The sequence below is a fragment of the Somniosus microcephalus genome, chromosome 17 (genome assembly GCF_052327205.1).
Source record: "Somniosus microcephalus isolate GS21.2 chromosome 17, FLI_Smic_1.0, whole genome shotgun sequence".
In the NCBI taxonomy this organism is placed as follows: Eukaryota; Metazoa; Chordata; class Chondrichthyes; order Squaliformes; family Somniosidae; genus Somniosus; species Somniosus microcephalus.
This window is the reverse complement of record NC_141003.1, coordinates 85,085,547-85,106,484: the sequence shown is the minus strand read 5'-3', so window position 1 is coordinate 85,106,484 and position 20,938 is coordinate 85,085,547. Positions and strand designations below refer to the sequence as shown.

Below are 20,938 nucleotides of genomic sequence, written 5' to 3'. Positions count from 1 at the left end.
AGGGACTCTGCATTCTATTCTCATGCACCTATAATAACAACAACTTGAATTTATATAGCGCCTTCAATGTAACAAAACATCCCAAGTCGCTTCACAGGAGCGATTATCAAACAAAATTTGACACCGAGCCACATTAGGAGAAATTAGGGCAGATGGTCAAAAGCTTGGTCAACGAGGTAGGTTTTAAGGAGCGTCTTAAAGGAGGAAAGAGAGGTAGCGAGGCGGATAGGTTTAGGGAGGGAATTCCAGAGCTTAGGGCCTCGGCAGCTGCAGATACTGTAATGTATGTACCTTTAAGAGAGGAACTATCTTTTACAGCCCCTGTATACTGCAGTACCAGTAGTGACCACACCTGTATATAACGCCGTGTAGTAATTTGTACATTCAGTTCCAGCATACCCTCTGTTCAGTAAACACCTGTTATTACCGTTCTCCTGCAGTCCGTGTGTTATTGATACGTGGACACTGCAGTGGCGTCGAGCAGGTTCGAACTCACCTGCAGTACTGCATCACCTCACGGGGATCCATCCCTGAAAAGAAGCTTCTTGGAGGTCGAAGCCAGAGCAACGGGCGTCGACCGCGGGCAACCGCCCAGTGATCCATCGGAGTTCAGAGAATCGCAGGGGAAGCTGTGGAGAGCTGGGCTTGGTTCTCCAGTCAAAGTGTTCCAGCAAATCGGGCTGGTAGCAGGCAGTGCGCTGACCCTTCCCGGACTGCAGCGGGCTAGAGCTCGATCGAGCGGCTCTGCAAGGGAGCCGAGCAGCGTCGTCGGGAAGAAAAAGAGAGAGAGAGGGTGGAACGCACAGGGCGCGGCCGGTGCTCAAGAGCCGGGCAGCGTTAAAGAAATTTAAAAAGGGGGAAGGAAAAGAGACGCGCAGTGGACAGCGTCGAAGAAGAATAAAACTAAGAAAATTAATTAACAAAAGAGAGACGCGCAGAAAGCCGCGAGGCACCGCCATTACTATTTAGAACGCTAGGAGCAGCGTTGGCAGCAGCGGGGGAAGAAGGAAAAGCGCAGGAGGCGCCATTTTAATCCATTGGGGAAGAAGGAAAAGCGCGGGAGGCGCCATTTTAAACCACCCAAGATGCCGAAGAGTGGCAGCATCACTGCTTTCGACAACGAAATAGAAGACTGGACCACGTATGTGGAAAGAATTGAAGTGTACTGCAAGGCAAATGAGGTGGCCGATGAAAAGAAGGCGTCGGTATTATTGAATTTGATGGGCGCGAGAACGTACAGCCTATTGCGGAATTTAATTACCCCAACTAAACCAATGGAGAAAAGCTTTGAAGAGATTGTCAATATCTTACAGGAACATCTAAACCCTACACCGCTGCTGATAGCAGAAAGATTCAAGTTCCATAAAAGAAACCAGCACAAAGACGAAAGTAATGCTGACTATCTTACGGAACTACGCAAGTTGTCGAAACACTGCCAGTTCGGAGCAGGACTGGCAGATACCTTAAGGGATAAGTTTGTCTGTGGGCTCCAGAGTGAAGGAACCCAGAAACGACTACTTTCGGAAAAGGACCTTACGCTAGAAAAGGCTTTCAGCGTGGCAGTATCCTACAAAGCAGCAGCACGGGGAGCTGTGGAAATACAACAGAAACCGCAAGAATATAGCACCAATGAAATAGCATATGGAGCAGAAAAGTGCTATCGCTGCAGCAGAACAATCCATGACCAGAAGGATTGCTGGTTTAAGGACAAAGTATGCAGGCAATGTGGAAAAGTGGGACACATAGCACGAGTCTGCAGGTTGGGAAAGAAAACCAACACTAAAAGAACTACTAAGGAAAAGTACAAGAAAGTACAAAAGATGACGGACAGTAGTTCAGGAGATCAGAAGAGTGACAATGACTCCGGGAGCAGGAGACTAAGTTGTCTAAAGTTACACAACGTGATCGCAAAGGAGGATCCCCGAACCATTTGGGTCACCCTCATGATAGCAGGGTCCCAAGTAAAGATGGAATTGGACACAGGATCCGCCCTAACAGTCATGAATCGACAAGACTACGAGCGGCTATTCTCACACATACCCTTGAAGGACACGTCCATTGTCTTGAAGACATATACGGGGCAAAATGTCTACCCCAGAGGAAAAATAAGGGTGCCCGTTAAATACAACGGCAAGGAAACACAGAAACTGTATCTATATATACTACAAGATGGAGGACCACCATTATTGGGACGTGAATGGATCCGAAAAATACAATTGGATTGGCATTCCATTCAGGTGCTAACTGTGGCTGACAAAAAGGATGACGACGTTACACCTGTATGACTGTCAAAAAATTCTAACTGACGCGAAAGAGGTGTTCCAGCAAGGACTTGGGACTCTAAAAGGCGTAACGGCAACGATAAAAATTGAAGATAACGCAAACGCAAAATTTTTTAAGGCCAGACCGGTACCGTATGCGATCCGCCCAGCCGTCAAAGCAGAGCTGGAGAGTCTGGAGCATTCAGGTGTGCTGTCCAAGGTGGACTGGAGCGAGTGGGCCACACCCATCGTTCCTGTAATGAAGAAATCATTGAGCAGCACGCCTGGGGAGCCGAAGAAGGTTCGCATCTGTGGGGACTTTAAGGTAACTGTGAACCCAGTCCTTCACACAGTACAATATCCACTTCCGCGGATAGAAGATATTTTCGCCTCGCTATCTGGAGGGAAACGCTTTACGAAGATTGATCTGGCCCAAGCGTATCTACAAATGGAGGTAGAAGAAGCATCTAGAAAATACCTCACGATAAACACTCACAAAGGTCTTTACCAGTACAACTGACTGGTATTCGGGGTAGCATCAGCTCCGGCTATTTGGCAGAGGGCGATGGAACAAGTCCTGCAAGGGATCCCGGGGACCCAGTGTTATTTGGACGACATCCTGGTTACGGGCGAAAATGACAGTGAACACCTTGCCAACCTGGAGCAGGTGCTCACTAGATTACAAGAATATGGGCTACGAGCCAACCGCCCCAAATGCGAGTTTTTCAGGAAACAAATCTTGTATTGTGGCCACGTGATTGATGAAGAGGGGTTACATAAGTCCCCAGACAAGATTGAGGCAGTAGTCAAGGCTCCAGCACCGGAAAATGTGTCGCAACTGAGGTCGTTCCTCGGGTTGGTGAACTACTACCATAAGTTCTTGCCAAATTTGTCTACAATTCTGCACCCACTGAACGCCCTGCTGCAAACTGGAGTAGCATGGAAATGGAGTGATGAGTGTAAGCGTGCCTTTCAGAAATGTAAATGCCTAATCACTTCAAAAGAAGTATTGGCCCACTACAATCCAACACTACCGATTCAGTTGGCATGTGATGCGTCTCCCTACGGCATTGGAGCGGTGCTGTCGCACAAATTCCTTGACAGTTCAGAGAGGCCAATAGCCTTTGTGTCACGCTCGTTAACCTCAGCCGAGCGTAACTACGCCCAGATTGACAGGGAGGCCCTCAGCCTGGTGTGGGGGGTGAAGAAGTTCAATCACTATCTGCACGGGCAGAAATTCACCTTACTGACTGATCACCAGCCTCTTGTCTCCATTTTTAACCCAAAGAAGGGCGTTCCGGTGATGATGGCGCAACGGCTGCAAAGATGGTCCCTTTTTCTAGGGGCACATCAATACGAAATAGAGTATAAGGGCACGAAACAGCATGGAAACGCTGATGGGCTGTCGCGCCTGCCGCTGCCTACGGTGGAGGAAGCACCTGCAGTGGACCCTGTTGAGATATTCCATTCGACCATAGTCGAATGTCTACCTGTTACAAACTCAAGTATAGAGAAGGAAACCCGAAATGACCCGACACTCTCTCTGGTCTATGATTTGACGGTGAAGGGATGGCCAGCACATGGCGACTCACTGTTGCCAGCATTCTCGCCAAGGAGAGAACAGCTGTCAGTGTGCCGGGGGACCTTGATGTGTGGATCCCGAGTGGTAATTCCACCCAAGTTGAGAGATAGAGTGCTCAATGAGCTTCATGAGGGTCATCTGGGAGGGGTAAAAATGAAGAGCCTAGCCAGGGCGTTTGTGTGGTGGCCGGGAATCGATAAAAAAATTGAGGAAATGACCAAGAGCTGCACAGGATGCCAGAAAGTCCAAAACGCTCCACCACAGGCCCCGCTACACCCATGGGAGTGGCCCTCATCTCCATGGCAACAGGTACACATTGATTTTGCTGGTCCATTTATGGACTCAATGTTTTTAATCGCCGTGGATGCACATTCGAAATGGCCAGAGGTCATCAAAATGTCTTCCACCACCACGGAGAAAACTATTGCAGTCCTACGGACCATCTTCGCCAGGAATGGCTTGCCAGAACAGATTTGTTCCGACAATGGACCACAGTTTGTGTCCGAGGATTTCCGGAGGTTTTTGAGGAATAATGGGGTAAAGCATTACACATCTGCCCCATATCATCCAGCCACAAATGGATTGGCTGAGAGGTTTGTTCAAACCTTTAAAAAAGCAATAAAGGCGATGTATAACGACAACATACCACTGCAACACAAGGTGGATAATTTCTTGTTTGCTTACCGGAATGCGACACATGCAGTCACCAACCAAGCTCCAGCCATGATGTTCTTTAACCGAAGGTTAAGATGTCGCCTGGATTTGCTCAAACCAAACATAAGATGAGATGTTGAGAATAAGCAATTCCAGCACATCAATGAGAAGCCAACCAGGAGCTTCAAGATAGGGCAACCAGTCTTGGCCCGCGACTACCGAACAGAAAAATGGCAGCCAGGAACGATATGCACACAGCAGGGACCACTAATGTACACAGTGGACGTTGGAGAGAGCATCGTGAGACGCCATGCTGACCAGATTCTAGAGTCACAGGAACAAGTCAAACCCATGCCACGATCATACGCACCTGGTGATGAACCCGATGTACAGATTGCGTCTACCTCAGAATCAGTGGTATTGGAAGCTGACGAACAAACCAATGAAAATGAGCCAGAATCGACTCCGCCGCAAGAACAGGATACTCGAGAAAGGCGCTATCCAGACAGGATCAGGAAGCCTCCTCAAAGACTGAATTTATAAATGATTACTTTCAGCTGATGTATATAGTACAAAGAAAATTGTAATTGTAATTAGTTATTATTTAATTGTTAAATGAATGTTATGTACTGTTTATCTAAAAGGGGAGGAATTGTAATGTATGTACCTTTAAGAGAGGAACTATCTTTTACAGCCCCTGTATACTGCAGTACCAGTAGTGACCACACCTGTATATAACACCGTGTAGTAATTTGTACAGTTAGTTCCAGCATACCCTCTGTTCAGTAAACACCTGTTATTACCGTTCTCCTGCAGTCCGTGTGTTATTTATACGCGGACACTACAGATACGGCTGCTAATCGTGGTGCGATTAAAATCGGGGGATGCTCAAGAGGCCAGAATTGGAGGTTAATTAGTAATTAATTATTGAGTAGAAGCCTGGAGGCAAGTTCTCTCTCAGTTGCCTGTAGGTCTAACATGCTGCGGTATGTGGAGACCAAGGGAAAGGGGAAAATATAAATACCTTAATGAGCAAATCCCACTTCCAAAAAAATAAAGGCAACATAGCCCCATTGTACTATATTCCTTAAACTATATTTCTCGAACTGGTAAACACCACCTATTTAGGTTTCAAGATTTGTCACAATGTTGTGATGTCAGCATCAGCTTAAGAAACTTCAACCTACACAGTAGCACAGCTACAGATAAAAAGGGAAAGAAAGCAGCAAATACTGGAAATCGGAAACAACCCCCCTCCCCCCCTCTCCCCTCCCCCTCCCCCCCTCCCCCTCCCCCCACCCCATCCCCCCTCCGCCCCACACGCCCCCTTCCCCCCCTCCGTCACCCCCAGAAAATGATGAAAGTACACAATAGGCCCATCAGTATCTGTGAAGAGAAAGGCAGGTTAACGTTCTGACTTAAGACACTTCGGAAGAGTGCGATTTTAACCCTACTCGCTCAGCAGAAATCTGCCGGGCAAGCAATTAAATTCGCCCTGGGCTCTTGCCTGTCCGAAAGCCGCCACGATCGCAACGTCTGCAATTTTAACCCGCTCTCCCGAGCGGGCAGTGAGGACAGGCGGCCGGAGCCAACAGGGTCCTTCTTTACATTGGCACGTTGCAGCCCGATGACATCATTGAGGCGCGACTGTAATTTTAACTCAGGCCCGAGCGGGGAATCCACCTGGAGTTAAAATCATGACCTGAATGTCTCAACTCAAGTTTCTCTTCGGCCATTGTTGCTGATGAACAGTTGTCAAGCAAAAGTTTAGCCGATCACTTCAGAAGCTTATGGACCTGTTAGGTATTTCCAGCAAATCCTCGGATTATTTTACTACTATAGCTAGTACAATGCAGCACAGAGCGGCATCCCATAAAGGGCACTGAAATTAAAAAAATATATATACTACACATTACTGTAATGAAGTTTCAATGCTTCTATTTATTCAGATATTCAATCAATGTTAGTTGAATTTGCTTTGTGCTATTTCTATAGTCTGCAGAATTTAACTCCCACTCCTATAGCAGGGAGATATAACATTCTGCATATTTCCATGTGCAAATATGAATTCAACAAGAACAACAACAATAACTTGTATTTATATAGCGCCTTAGACGCAGTAAAATGTCCCAAGGTGCTGCACAGGAGTATTATAAGACAAAAAATTTGACACCGAGCCACATAAGGAGATATTCGGGCAAATGATCAAAAGCTTGGTCAAAGAGGTAGGTTTTCAGGAGCGTCTTAAATGGGGAAAGAGAGGTAGAGAGGGCGGAGAGGTTTAGGGAGGGAATTCCAGAGCTTCAGGCCCAGTCAGCTGAAGGCACGGTCGCCAATGGAGGAGCGATTAAAATCGAGGATGCGTAAGAGGCCAGAATTGGAGGAGCGCAGAGATCTCGGAGGGTTGTGGGGTTGGAGGAGCTTACAGTGATAGGGAGGGGCGAGGCCATGGAGGGGTTTGAAAACAAGGATGATAATTTTAAAATCAAGGCGTTGCTTAACCGGGAGCCAATAGAGGTAATTGTGTTCTTCTCACGGCCTGGCACATGTGGTTTTTACATTAAGTCTCAGTTTCTTACCTTCTGAGGACAGCAATTTCATTTTCTATGCTGCTTTCCTTGCCCTTTAATGCCTTCTTTGGGATGCATTTAATTGCAAACATTTTGCCTGTGGTTTTTTCTTTCGCCATGACTACTTCAGAAAAGGCGCCACTAAAAAAAGGAAAAGAGAAAGTAGAGATCAGGCAACGTGAGGGAAGAATTCACAAGAAATAGGAGCCATACGGCCCCTCGAGCCTGCTCCGCCATTCAATAAGATCATGGCTGAACTTTTACACCAACTCCACTTTCCCACCCGATCCCCATATCCCTTGATTCCCCTAGAGTCCAAAAATCTATCGATCTCTCTTTTTTAAAGTATTTGATGGGTAGCCTGCACACATGGCACCCAAACCGTAATGCCACAGAGCGTAGGATGTGGGCTCTCACCCAAAATATCTAGGGATGTACATTGAATAGGAGCATAATCCCAGGAGCAAGGGGAAAACAACAAACAACAGAAAGCTCCATACTCCATCCCTGTATCTCCCAACAAATGAGTCAAAATTGATATACTGGCAGAACTCTGGGAACAGGAACATAAGGATTAGGAGCAAGAGTAGGCCAAACTCCGCCTGCTCCACCATTCAATAAGATCATGGCTGATCTTCGCTCTCAACTCCACTTTCCCGACGATCCTCATATCCCTTGATTCCCCTAGAGTCCAAAAATCTATCGATCTCAGCCTTGAATATACTCAACGACTCAGCATCCACAGCCCTCTGTGGTAGAGAATTCCAAAGATTCACAACCCTCTGAGTGAAGACATTCCTCCTCATCTCAGTCCTAAATGGCCGACCCCTTATCCTGAGACTGTGACCCCTGGTTCTAGACTCCCCAGCCAGGGGGAAACAGCCTCTCAGCATCTACCCTGTCAATCCCCTTCAAAATGTTATATGTTTCAATGACATCACCTCTCATTCTTCTAAACTCCAGAGAGTATCGGCCCAATCTACTCAATCTCTCCTCATAGGTCAACCCTCTCATCCCAACAAGCACCACAGCACAAAGCAGGTACTTAAAAGTGACAAGAGAATTCTGTAAAAAAAAATGTTTTTACAACTTGCAAACAATGCATACTGTCACCAGGTGAATAAAGCACTGCACTGGTATTACAACATTGAGTTTAAACTGTGCCCTTGTACTGCGCTGCACTCTGATTCTTTGAATAAATCACAGCATTACTGTCCCCATTCAGTCAACCAGCCAATTCTGTAACCACCTGGAACCTGTTGATAAGATTGTCCTTTCCAGGCATCCTCATGCTCTAATAAACCCAGCTCTCATGCTAAACTTTTACAAGTCATTTTACACCAACCACACAAAAAAGCATTCTGAAGGATGCTGCGTTTTTCTCAAACTTATCTTGTCCTTCTCCTTCTGCCACTCACACGATACGTGAGGAGGGAAGAACCTACTCATATTCCGTGAAGATTCGGTAAGGACACCACCAACCTATCACATGAATGAATAATAAGCGGCAAAGCATGGGTTAACTATAAAGTGTGAGGATTTGCCCTGCCACCAGGTCGTGTTTCTTTTGATGGGGCCGAGAATGGGCTTTCAAAGGGACCTTCCTGCAGGACCTGCTCCTGCACGAACCGTGGCCAAGCTCCAACTTGTTGACTGTAGGGTGGACATTCACATCGCACCAGTCCTGCCCCAGTTCAAACCATTCCTAAATTTGTTCCAATTCTGGCGCAAGGTCATCCACCTGAAATGTTGACTCTGTTTCTCTCTCCGCAGATGCTGCCTGACCCGCTGAGTGTTTCCAGCATTTTTTTTTTCCTAAATCTGTACATCTATTTTACCTTCAAATTTACCACGGCACATGTGCAAAATGACGCAATTAGATAGGCCTGGGGCAAGCGAACGGTGCCGGCCGTTCATTACACTTGCACTTGTCCACCGACAGTCCACGGGCTTTTGCACTGGAACTTGCGGCGATTAGAAAGCCAAAACAGCGCGGCGCCCTCTACAGGGGGATCTGGGACCTGTGTCAACAGGGCAAGCAACAGCGAGTCTCCATAACCAATCAGATTGAAGAATTCTTACTGAGCAGCACAGAGTCTGAACCAGGAAGCGTAAGTTAGAATAGTTATTTCAATGCCAAATCATGTACCGGCAGCGAAATAAAGGGAGGGAAAGAAATACGGGATTAAGAGAGAGATAAGAGACAGAAAGAAAAACTTTAAAAAAATTGAATTTAAGTTTTTAAATTTTTTTAAATCTCCCACAATAATTAAAATCTGAAGGAATGAGACTCCACACTTGTAAAAGTTTTCAGTGCCAGAGAGGTTGTTTAGCAGTAATTAAGACTTATCATGGCATTAAAAATTTACTTACACTGGAATGGACAAGCCCTAACTTTTTCAGGTGAGTTTAGTGGGCGTATATCACACAAGTACCCCAACTTCACGGCGTTCCATGTCTTTCAATGACGGATCTCTCAGTGAGGTGCTGGTGTAGTGAAGCTTCTGGAGGAGCAGGGCAACTTGGACAGCAACTTCCTGACTTCCACGTTTAACTGTGGTCGCCGGAAGTTGCTGTCCGATTTACACTTCAATAACGGTGAGCGCTGATAGCCTGACCGGTATTTTTAACTGCGAAATCTGGGCCAATGTCGTATGCCGTCATGTTAATAAACAGAACCGATTGCCTTGTGAGGAAATATGGCTCTTCCACTTGAGGTCGAAAGCACGCGTCTTCCAAAATATCTCATACAGATTGATTTATGTTTAGTCACTGCTGCTGCGTTTTAACCTGGTCGAATCTTTGTGTGTCAGGAACAGAGTCAATGCCAGATATTTATTTGCAGTAGATCAGCAAATATACTTTTTTGCTTCTAACTGAAACAGCAGGCAGCTCCTCTTCCCAAGTCTGAGTGTATGTTTGCCTTCCCACCCCATTTGCCAGTGCCTCAGGATACAGTACGTTTTCCTATTTCCTGCCAAGTCCATCCTTCCGAATATGGCAGCTCAGTCCATCTGAACGCCTTCCAGTCCAACTGCTTACAAGAGCAGCCACGGCCCTGTTTTCTGTAGAGTACCCGACCTTGAAAATGAAGACTGCATCACCTAATTATGGGAAAAATCAAATAATGACACATTTGGTTCTGATAACTGCCTGAGGGTTTGATGTCGAGCGTATTAATTTACTTTTAGCACTCTTTCATGGCAGGCTACAACGAAATGAAATGAAAGTTCTGACTTATATTAGGAGTTAAAAGGTACTTGCATAAATTGAAAGATTCAGCTGGTTTAGAAACATTCTCTGTAACACAGAGACTGCAAGTGTCTTACAGATAATGTTAGCGTGTCAGCTGTGGCTCAGTGGGTAGCACTCTCTTTTTCTCTCGCCTTCTGAGTCAGAAGGTTGTGGGTTCAAGTCCTCGTGCCATGATCACTTGAGCACAGAAATCTAGCTGACACTGCCAGTGCAGTGCTGAGGGAGCGCCGCACTGTCAGAGGTGCCGTCTTTCGGATGAGATGTTAAACCGAGGCCCCGTCTGCTCTCTCAGGTGGACGTGAAAGATTCCATGGCCACTATTTCGAAGAAGAGCAGCGGAGGTGTCCCTGGAGTCCTGGCCAACATTTATCCCTCAATCAACATCACTAAAACAGATTATCTGGCCATTATCACATTGCTGTTTGTGGGAGCTTGCGGTGCACAGATTGGCTGCCACGTTTCCTACATTACAATACTTCAAAAGTACTTCATTGGCTTTGGGACGTCCAGTAGTCGTGAAAGGCGCTATATAAATGCAATTCTTTCTTTCTTTACTGGTTTGATGCATATAGAATGCAACTGCCTAGTGCCATATTTGACAGTCCTTGGGCTGGGTTTTTATCAATGGAGGCATGTAGGAGGCGGGACTACAACTTTTGGGGTTGTAGTCCCGCCTCCATTGAGTTGTGTCCAACCCACTCGATTTTCACTTCACTGACCTTGTTAAGCCCGCCCAGTGGGCTCAGCAGGCCAATTAAGGGCCACCCGGCAACAGGTGATGTCACAGATTGACATTTCATCTGTCAAGAGCTTTTGACAGATGAAATATCAGCGTTTGACAGCGCTTTGAAGCTGTCAAACACTGACAATCTGTACTCCAAGTTAATTCCTTCCTCTCAGGCTGATTTAGAGATCTCTCCAGAACAGAAAGCTGAATGCTGCAGATTTTGACAGCTCGTGACCATTCTGCTTTCTGTGCCGGTGAGATGAGGGACTCCCGAGGCCTGAAGGAAGGAAGGCTGCATTAGTAAGAAAAGGTAAGTAAAACTTCTTTAAACACTTTACACAGACCAAACACACTTACCTCTGCACTCATGCACCCATCACTCACCTGAACACCGGACATCTTGAACCCTCCAAGACCTTCAGCCCGACGGTCCGCCTCGCTAACTTGGCGTGGTTTGGAGCCGTCGGGAATCCCACACTTCAGGGATAAAAATAGGGATTAGGCTAAAAACTGCCTGTTAACTACCTGTTAACGGGCAGTTAATTGGCACTAATCCCTTTCCCGCCTCGGGGAGGCGGCTCCCAGCACAGGTCGGGTACCCGCTTCCTGGGAAACGGGCATGGAGGTGGGTTGGGGGCGGGATGGGTTCGTGCCCCCCGATTTCGCGATTTTAACCCCCCACACGCCTCCAATCCCGCTTCCACGGCCCAATGAAATTCGAGCCCGGTGGGTCGAATGGCCTCCTTCTGTGCCGTAAACTGCCTAGTGCCATATTTGACAGTCCTTGTGTCAGAGCATCATGGAAATGTAAAATATAAGCCTATTTTGGTATAAGCAAATCCCACTCCTGGACTTGCGCACACAATTTAAGCTGGTACTTCACTCCAGTGCAGTACCGAGGGAGTGCGACATTGTTGGGGTTGCCACCCTTTGGAAGACACGTTAAACCGAGGCCTCATCAGGTAGTTGTTAAAGAAGACGTGGCACCGTTCAAAGAGCAGGGCCTTTTCCCGGTCTTCTAGCCAACATTCCTCCTTCAGCCAATACCCCCAAAACAGATTAACTGATCACTTAGCTCATCGTTGTTTGTGGGATCTGGGCGCAAAGCAGCCGCTGCGTTTTCCTTCATAACAACAGTGAGAGCACTTTAAGGGCAATTTGTACGCAACACTTTGAGACGTTAAACGTGATAAGGCGCTAGAGGGAAGCAAGTTTTTCTTTTCCAGACTGGTGACTGAAAGGATGTATTAAAAATACAAAATGCTGGAAATGCACAAGAGGTGCAACATTTCGGACGTGGTCCCCTCATCAGAACAGCATACTACATGCCTTTTTACAGTTTTACCAGCTTATTCTGCATACGATTCAAAGAATATCCTGTTAAAAACTGGCTGCATTATTTTACATCTCAATCTAATCAGACAACAGACACGTGATAAACTAAATGGGCAGGATTTTCAGTGTGCCGTGGAGGCGGGATTGGAGGCGTGCGGGGGTTAAAATCCCGAAATCAGGGGTCCCGGCCCCATCCCGCACCCCAACCCGCCTCCATGCCAGTTTCAAAGGAGGCGGGTACCCGCCCCGCACTGGGACCCACCTACCCGAGGCGGGAAGGGATTAGTGCCAATTAACTGCCTGTTAACAGGTATTTAACAGGCAGTTTTTAGCCTAATCCCTATTTTAAAGCTTGAAGTGTGGGATTCCCGACGGCTCCAAACCACGCCAAGTTAGAGGAGTCGGACCGTCGGGTTAAAGGACTTGGAGGGGTCGAGATGTCGGTGTTCAGGTGAATGATGGGTGCATGAGTGCAAAGGTAAGTGTGTTTGGTGTGTCTAAAGTGATTAAAGAAGTGTAAATGACCTTTTCTTACCTTTTCAGCCTTCCTTCCTTTAGGTTCGGGGAGTCCCTCATCTCACCGGCACAGAAAGCAGAATGGCTGTGAACTGTCAAAAGTGACAGCCTTCAGCTTTCTGTGCAGGAGAGATTTCTAACTGAGTCTGTGGAGAAGGACTCATGTTAGAAGTAAGACTGTCAGTGTTTGACAGCTTCAAACAGCTGTGAAACACTGATATTTCATCTGTCAGAACCTCTTGACCGATGAAATTTCAGCCTGTGACATCACCTGTTGCCGGGTGGCCCTTAATTGGCCTGCTGAGCCCGCTGGGCGGCTCAACAAGGTCAATCAAGTTAAAATCGCGTGGATTGGCCGCATCTCGATGGAGGCGGGACTACAACCCCGAAAGTTGTAGTCCCGCCTCCAACCCGACTTCTGAGTTAAATTCCTGCCCAATGTATCGGACTGGGTCCACAGTTCTGTGCTTTAACGCCCCAGCCGTGGCTCAGTGGGCAGCACCCTCGCCTCTGAGTCAGAAGGTTGTGGGTTCAAGTCCCACTCCAGAGACTTGAGCACAAAAATCTAGGCTGACACTCCAGTGCAGTACTGAGGGAGGGCTGCACTGTCGGAGGTGCCGTCTTTCAGATGAGATGATTGTTGTGTATGTACCTTTAAGAGAGAACTGTTTTACAGCTCCTGTATACTGTAGTACCGGCAGTGACCACACCTGTATATAAAGCCGGAGCAGGCTTCTGTACTTCAGTCGTGAGACTACTCTACTCTAGTAAACACCTGTTGATTGTTAAGTTACAGCCTCCGTGTAGTTCTTGGGGAAACATCCTATTTAAAGAATCACGGATCTAACAATGTTAATCCGAGGCCCCGTCTGCTCTCTCAGGTAAAAGATCCCAAGGCACTATTTCGAAGAAGAGCAGGGGAGTTATCTCCAGTATCCTGGGCCAATATTTATCCCTCATCGCTAAAAACAGATTATCTGGGTCATGACCACATTGCTGTCTGTGGGAGCTTGCTGTGCGCAAATTGGCTGCCGCGTTTCCCACATCACAACAGTGACTCCACTTCAAAAGTACTTCATTGGCTGTAAAGCGTTTTGGGACATCCTGAGGTCGTGAAAGGCGCTATAGAAATGCAAGTCTGTCTTTCTTATTAATTATTGACCATTATGCACATGTAGCTGTAGGTGGCTGTCATTGACATTTTCAAGAATAAAAAAGCAGCGTGAGTGAATTTTAGATATTGGTTTTGTCATGCATAGTGACATCTACTTGCGAATACCTTCACGGGATTGGGGGGAGGGAGGATTTGACAAGCGCCTGGACCTTTGCAGATTTTTTAGATTGTTGAGCTTTTTTTCCCCCATTTCATATGGGGGCCTCTATAATTAGTATTTTTAATGCTTGAGAGAAGGTTCGAATTATGCTTTTGTTTCCAGACAGGTCTATGTATTTACTATCGTCCTGGGCGCAAGGAGCGGTGTGGGGCCTGACAGGAGGAATCAGCACGGCTGCTGTTTTACTCTGAGTGCCGATTGTGTTTTGTGCTGGGTTTGCAATTTGCTCACCGCGAGTACGGCTGATTCCTTCATCATTCAAAGTTCATCCACATTACATTACAACGTGTCATTAAATATAATTCTTCATGGGACGGCATCGTGCTGCAGGATATCAGCAGAACAAATGGTTTGTGCATGCGTACAAAATTCTTTTGCCTGCTTGTTTAAAAAGAAAATATATGTATTTTAAATATAAATATTTCTACAGCACCTTTCACCACCTCAGGACGTCCCAAAGCGCTTTACAGCCAATGAAGTGTAGTCACTGTTGTAATGTCGGAAATGCGGCAGCCAATTTGCACACAGCAAGCTCCCACAAACAGCAATGTCTTAATGACCAGATCATCTGTTTTAGTGATGTTGATTGAGGGATAAATATTGGCCCAGGACACCGGGGATAACTCTCCTGCTCTTTGCAATCCACCTGAGAGAGCAGATGGGGCCTCAGGTTAACATCTCACCTGACATAGCAAAACAGGAGATAGGAGCAGGAGATTCAGTCCCTCAAGCCTGCTCCGCCATTCAATGAGATTATGGCTGATCACCCAAATTCAGTACCCTGCCCCTGCCTTCTCCCCATATCTCTTGATCCCTTTAGCCTTAAGAAATATATCCAACTTCTTCTTGAATATATTTAATGAATTGGCCTCTACTGCCTTCCAGATGGCATCTCTGACAGTGCAGCACTCCCCTGGAGCATCAGCCTAGATTTTTGTGCTCAAGTCTCTGGAGTGGGACTTGAACCCACAACCTTCTGACTCAAGAGGCAAGAAGTGCTACCCACTGAGCCACAGCTGACGCTTTACTGGAGCCAGTAACCTATTTAACACAAGATAGAAGACTTTCAGGCAAAGGCGCGAAGCATTTGGAAGCTATTCTTCCTTTCTCAATTAACAAGTTCTTGAAACCCATGCTTTGCATCACCAGGTTACCGCATCTTAATTGACCTCATCCTCTACCCTGCTCTTTTCAACATTGCACTACAAGCCTCAGCCTTGCACTAAGGTTTTATCATTTTTTTCCAACAAGTGCCTGTTACAAATTTCGGACCTGCCATAGATATTCTCAGGCAACACCTTTCTCTCCACAGATGCTGCCTAACCTGCTGAGCATTTCCAGCATTTTCTGTTTTTATTTAAAATTCTCATCCTTGTTTTCAAATCCCTCCATGGCCTCGTCCCCTCCCTATCTCTGTAATCTCCTCCAGCCCCACAACCCTCCGAGATCTCTGCGCTCCTCTGATTCTGGCCTCTTGAGCATCTCTGATTTTAATCGCTCCACCATTGGTGGCCGTGCCTTCAGCCGCCTGGGCCCTAAGCTCTGGAATTCCCTCCCTAAACCTCTTCACCTCTCTCTCCTCCTTTAAGACGCTCCTTAAAACCAACCTTTTTGACCAAGCTTTTGGTCATCTGCCCTAATTTCTCCTTATGTGGCTCGGTGTCAAATTCTGTCTTATAACACTCCTGTGAAACGCCATGGGATGTTTTACTACGTTAAAGGTGCTATATAAATGCAAGTTGTTGTTGTCCAGCATTAAGGCCACCCCTGTAAGTGCACGTTGTGTCCCCTACTGCTGAATATCTGGTTACACCTTAGCATGACTCAGGAGCCGTAACAATAAGACTCCTCATTGTGTGTACTGGACTCTGCAGTCGTGCATGTAGCCACGTGCAATTCTCCTACATTTCACAGGTAAGCACTCTACTGATACTGAAAGGTGAAGGTAGGCCTGTATCACAGCTCTGTGTGTCAAGGATTGGACTGTTGAGCTGCCAATCAAAACTAGCTCCTCCTACTTGGTGTGGCTTCCAATGGCAGCTACACTGTCCAACCAGCCAGCCCACCTGCTGTGCTCAAGGAATGATACCAATCCGACCTTATATCTGATTTCTATCTCGAATGTGCCAACGATCCCTTCCATTGTCCAAGCCTGATCTGGTATCATGAGTAGACACAATTCTGTGCAGTACTGCATCTGATACCCCAGCTAATAGACCTAATCAACATTCTCAGGTAGCGTGCGTCTTGTCAGGAGTTAACCCTTGAAAGCTGAAATTAACTACACAGCAACCAATGTCTCCTGTCAGCCGCGCTTTGTTCTGCGTGGTCCCTTTCAACGGGCGGTCCCTTTAAATTTCTACGCATGCGCGGTCTTTGCAACGTAGAAGCTTGCGAGCGCCCTGCGCGGGACCCTGCAGAGACAAACAATGGCTCTAGATGAAGTGTGAAATGCGCTGCAGAGTTCATAACCTCAGTCCCTATTATATTTTTTTATCCACACCTTTGGTTTGTGACTTTTCCTTTTCTCTCCCCCACATGGCAGCTGTCTCTCACTCTGCCAGCGCATTTCACACTTCATCCAGAGCCATTGTCTGTTTCTTTACCTGTCCTATTACCATCTGGTCTCACCTTGAATATCTCTTAATGTCTCTTCTTTCATCCCCTCCCCCATTTCCCAGCCCCCAAACTGCCTTTTAATCTTTTCATTTCCTGCCTTTTTTCCCTCAAAACCTCTTCCTGGCAAAACAGCGAGTATCTCAAAATATGACAGTGCCCTTTCCCATCTATGCATCTAACTCTGAACAATAATTAAACAGCTGTCTGTTGCCAATTTAATTAATATAGATAAAAAGATGTGTCGGCACTTTGCTGCAGCATCGCAGCTGCGCCACCCACGGGCAATTTGAAGGCAAATATGCCGGCTCAGAGTTCAGGTGATTTGTGTTCCTGTAGAGGTGTATAAATCTCTCAGGAATCTCCCTTTGTTCTGCTCTCTCTTTTGCATTCTCAGTTTCTCTTCTTTTTTTGCACAGTGACGTAATAAAACTCACTACACACTTGGTTTGAGTATAAAGCAAGGCTTTAATCAACTTGTTTCAGAACATGGAGGTCTAGTTGTACTTCACTAGTTCCTTGTCTTACAAAATGTCCCTGACAAGCTGGGCCCACACCCGAGTATTTATACTCCTTGGACGGCGCCACCAGCTGGCCGTCCAGCGTTATTTCACGAGTAGTTTCTTGATGAATGATGAGATTTATAACACACAGAGTTTTGATTTTATTTCATTTTCTGAAGTTTCCGACATCGCATATCTTCTCCAGCCAAATACAAGGCCCCCGGAGCTACATTCAGATCTCCCTCCAATGCTGCTCTGTAGCCTTTAGGATATGCTTGCGAGTGGCATTGGGTTAAACGGTTGCCTGATTTTCCTTTGCTCCGTGTGAGGGTGTGTCAAAGGAGTTCCTCACTGGTGAGTTGAAAGATTTTAAATTATTAATAAAATGAAATGGCGAGGTACAAAATTAAAGCACATCATCTGCACATTCTGGGATGGATTTCCAACATGCTGCCTTTGTTGCCGCTAGATTTGACTATTCCAATGCACTCCTGACTGGCCTTCCACATTCCACTCTACGTAAACTTGAGGTCATCCAAAACTCGGCTGCCCTTGTCCTAACTTGCACCAAGTCCCGTTCGCCCATCACCCCTGTGCTCGCTGACCTACATTGGCTCCCACTTAAGCAGCGCCTCGATTTCAAAATTCTCATCCTTGTTTTCAAAACCCTCCATGGCCTCGCCCCTCCCTATCTCTGTAACCTCCTCCAGCCCCACAACCTCCTGAGACATCTGCGTTCCTCTAACTCTGCCCTCTTGAGCATCCCTGATTATAATCGCTCCACCGTTGGTGGCTGTGCCTTCTGTTGCCTGGGCCCTAAGCTCTGGAATTCCCTCCCTAAACCGCTCCACCTCTCTCCTCCTTTAAGACGTTCCTTAAAACCTACCTCTTTGACCAAGCTTTTGGTCACCTGTCCTAATATCTGCTTATGTGGCTCAGTGTCAAGTTTTGTTTTATAACGCTCATGTGAAGCGCCTTGGGGGACGTTTTACTACGTTAAAGGCGCTATATAAATGCAAGTTGTTGCTGTAGGTTGGGTGTAAAACTGGCAGTTTGCCAACTGGCAGATTGGCAGGCTGATACAGAAACCGTCCGATTTCAGGTGTTTTCTTGTAACGGGCGGCCAAAGCATTCGGTTTACATCTGTACAGAAAGTCGAAAATCTACACCTGTGTTTTGATGAAGGGTTTGCCTAAAACCTCTCGCTAGGCTTACTTCATTCAGCTGCTGACAGGTCGGCTCAGTGTGTTTACAGCATTTCCTGTTTTTACTTCAGATTTCTAAAGATTGTAGAGCTTTTGAAATCTCTAGCTGCACACTCTTATAAAGAAAAGGAAGGCTTGCATTTCTATAGCATCGTTCATGTCCCCAGGACGTCCCAAAGTGCTTTACAGCCAATTAAATACTTTTTGAAGTGTAGTCACTGTTGTAATGCAGGAAATGTGGCAGCCAATTTGCGCACAGCAAGCTCCCACAAACAGCAATGTGATAATGACCAGATAATCTGTTTTAGTGATGTTGACTGAGGGATAAGTATTGGCCCCAGGACACTGGGGAGAACTCCCCTGCTCTTCTTCGAAATAGTGCCAGGGGATCTTTTACATCCACCCGAGAGAGCAAATTAATGTATCATCTGAAAAATGGCATCTCTGACAGTGCAGCACTCCCCTGGAGCGTCAGACCTGGATTTTTGTGCTCAAGTTGCTGGCGTGGGACTTAAACCCACAACCTTCTGACTCAGAGACGAGAGTCCCACCACTGAGCCACAGCTGACATGAAGACTTGGAGGAAAGAGTTTTTTTTTATTCATTCATGGGATGTGGGCGTCGCTGGCGAGGCCGGCATTTATGGCCCATCCCTAATTGCCCTCGAGAAGGTGGTGGTGAGCTGCCTTCTTGAACCGCTGCAGGCCGTGTGGTGAAGGTACTCCCACAGTGCTGTGAGGGAGGGAGTTCCAGGATTTTGACCCAGCGACGATGAAGGAACGGCCGATATATTTCCAAGTCAGGATGGTGTGTGACTTGGAGGGGAACTTGGAGGTGGTGGTGTTCCCATGCGCCTGCTGCCCTTGTCCTTCTAGGTGGAAGAGGTCGCGGGTTTGGGAGGTGCTGCCGAAGAAGCCTTGGCGAGTTGCTGCAGTACATCTTGTAGATGGTACACACTGCAGCCACGGTGCACCGGTGGTGGAGGGAGCGAATGTTTACGCTGTGGGTGGTGAGCGAACTGCTAAAATATTGGGCTCCAATCAAAAAGCAGCACAACACAGGTTTGTGGCAAAGACTTCCCCACACACTGAGTTCCGGATAACATAGATTTGGATCAAGAAGGCGCTTTGACCCATTTGATCTCATACTTCCCAAATATGAAAGCTACTGTATTTCCATTATAGCTTCTAATGTTAGTCTTTGCGCTATGAGGATGGGCGAAATGGAGGCCAGTTGGTTTGCCACAAGACAGGAAAGAAGTGGTCATCCCGAGCCAGTCTCATGCACCTTCTGGTGAAACTGGTAGAGGCTCTATATATAATGCTACAGAATATATATAGTGTATAGATTTCTGGAAAATATTACACATGTATTGCTTACAAAACAAGATTGCCACGTTCTTGCCATGGAAGGAGTGCAGCGAAGATTCACCAGGCTGATACCTGGGATGGCAGGAATGACGTATGAGGAGAGATTGTGTCGATTGGGCTTATACTCGCTGGAGTTTAGAAGATTGAGAGGGGATCTCATCGAAACCTATAAAAATTCTGTCAGGCCTGGACAGACTAGATGCAGGAAGGATGTTTCTGATGGCCGGGGAGTCCAGAACCAGGGGTCATAGTCTAAGGATAAGGGGTAAGCCATTTAGGACTGAGATGCGGAGGAATTTCTTCACCCAGAGAGTGGTGAACCTGTGGAATTCTCTACCACAGAGGGCGGTGGAGGCCAATTCATTAAATATATTCAAGAAAGAGTTGGATATATTTCTTAAGGCTAAAGGGATCAAGGGATATGGGGAGAAGGCAGGGACAGGGTACTGAATTTGGATGATCAGCCATGATCTCATTGAATGGCGGAGCAGGCTCGAGGGGCCGAATGGCCTACTCCTGCTCCTATCTTCTATGTTTCTATGTTTCTATTACTAGATTTAATTTTTTTTTTAATTAACATTTATTAAGCATTATAAACCATGTCTGAAATCTTAATCCAAAGTGGAAAATATTTTAACTAAAGCAAGGCCCCCATTATTTCAGATTTTATTTCAATTTAAAACATTAATTAAATGTTAAATTGAGGGTGTTAAAACATGATGTAAAAATTCTCTCATTAATACCAGGGTTTACTCCATATTGAAACCGCCTGAGCTCAACTTCTTCAGCATGTTTTTATTCCAATGATTTCAGTCACCAGCTCCTTGTCCACAGCACTGGAAGCAGCAACAGCAGGAGGATGGTTCAAACTAACTCGCAGGCTGCGTACAGCACAAACCTTCCCGGAGAACTATTCGCGTTAACTGGCCCACTCAATCCCAAAACGTTCCACTGAATTTTGAATCCAACTTGGGCACTTTTCTGGTTTTAATCGCTCCACCATTGGTGGC

The 20,938-nt window shown here is 46.5% G+C and overlaps 1 protein-coding gene across 1 annotated transcript in view; it reads right to left on the bottom strand.

The window, feature by feature from the left end:
• Positions 1 to 20,938, bottom strand: part of camk1da (calcium/calmodulin-dependent protein kinase 1Da) — a 694,020-nt gene that overhangs the window by 484,990 nt on the left and 188,092 nt on the right. Inside the window, exon 2 of the mRNA XM_086010788.1 lies at positions 7,077 to 7,208. Coding sequence (XP_085866914.1) covers positions 7,077 to 7,208 — 132 coding nt within the window. The remainder of the gene's footprint in view (positions 1 to 7,076; positions 7,209 to 20,938) is intronic.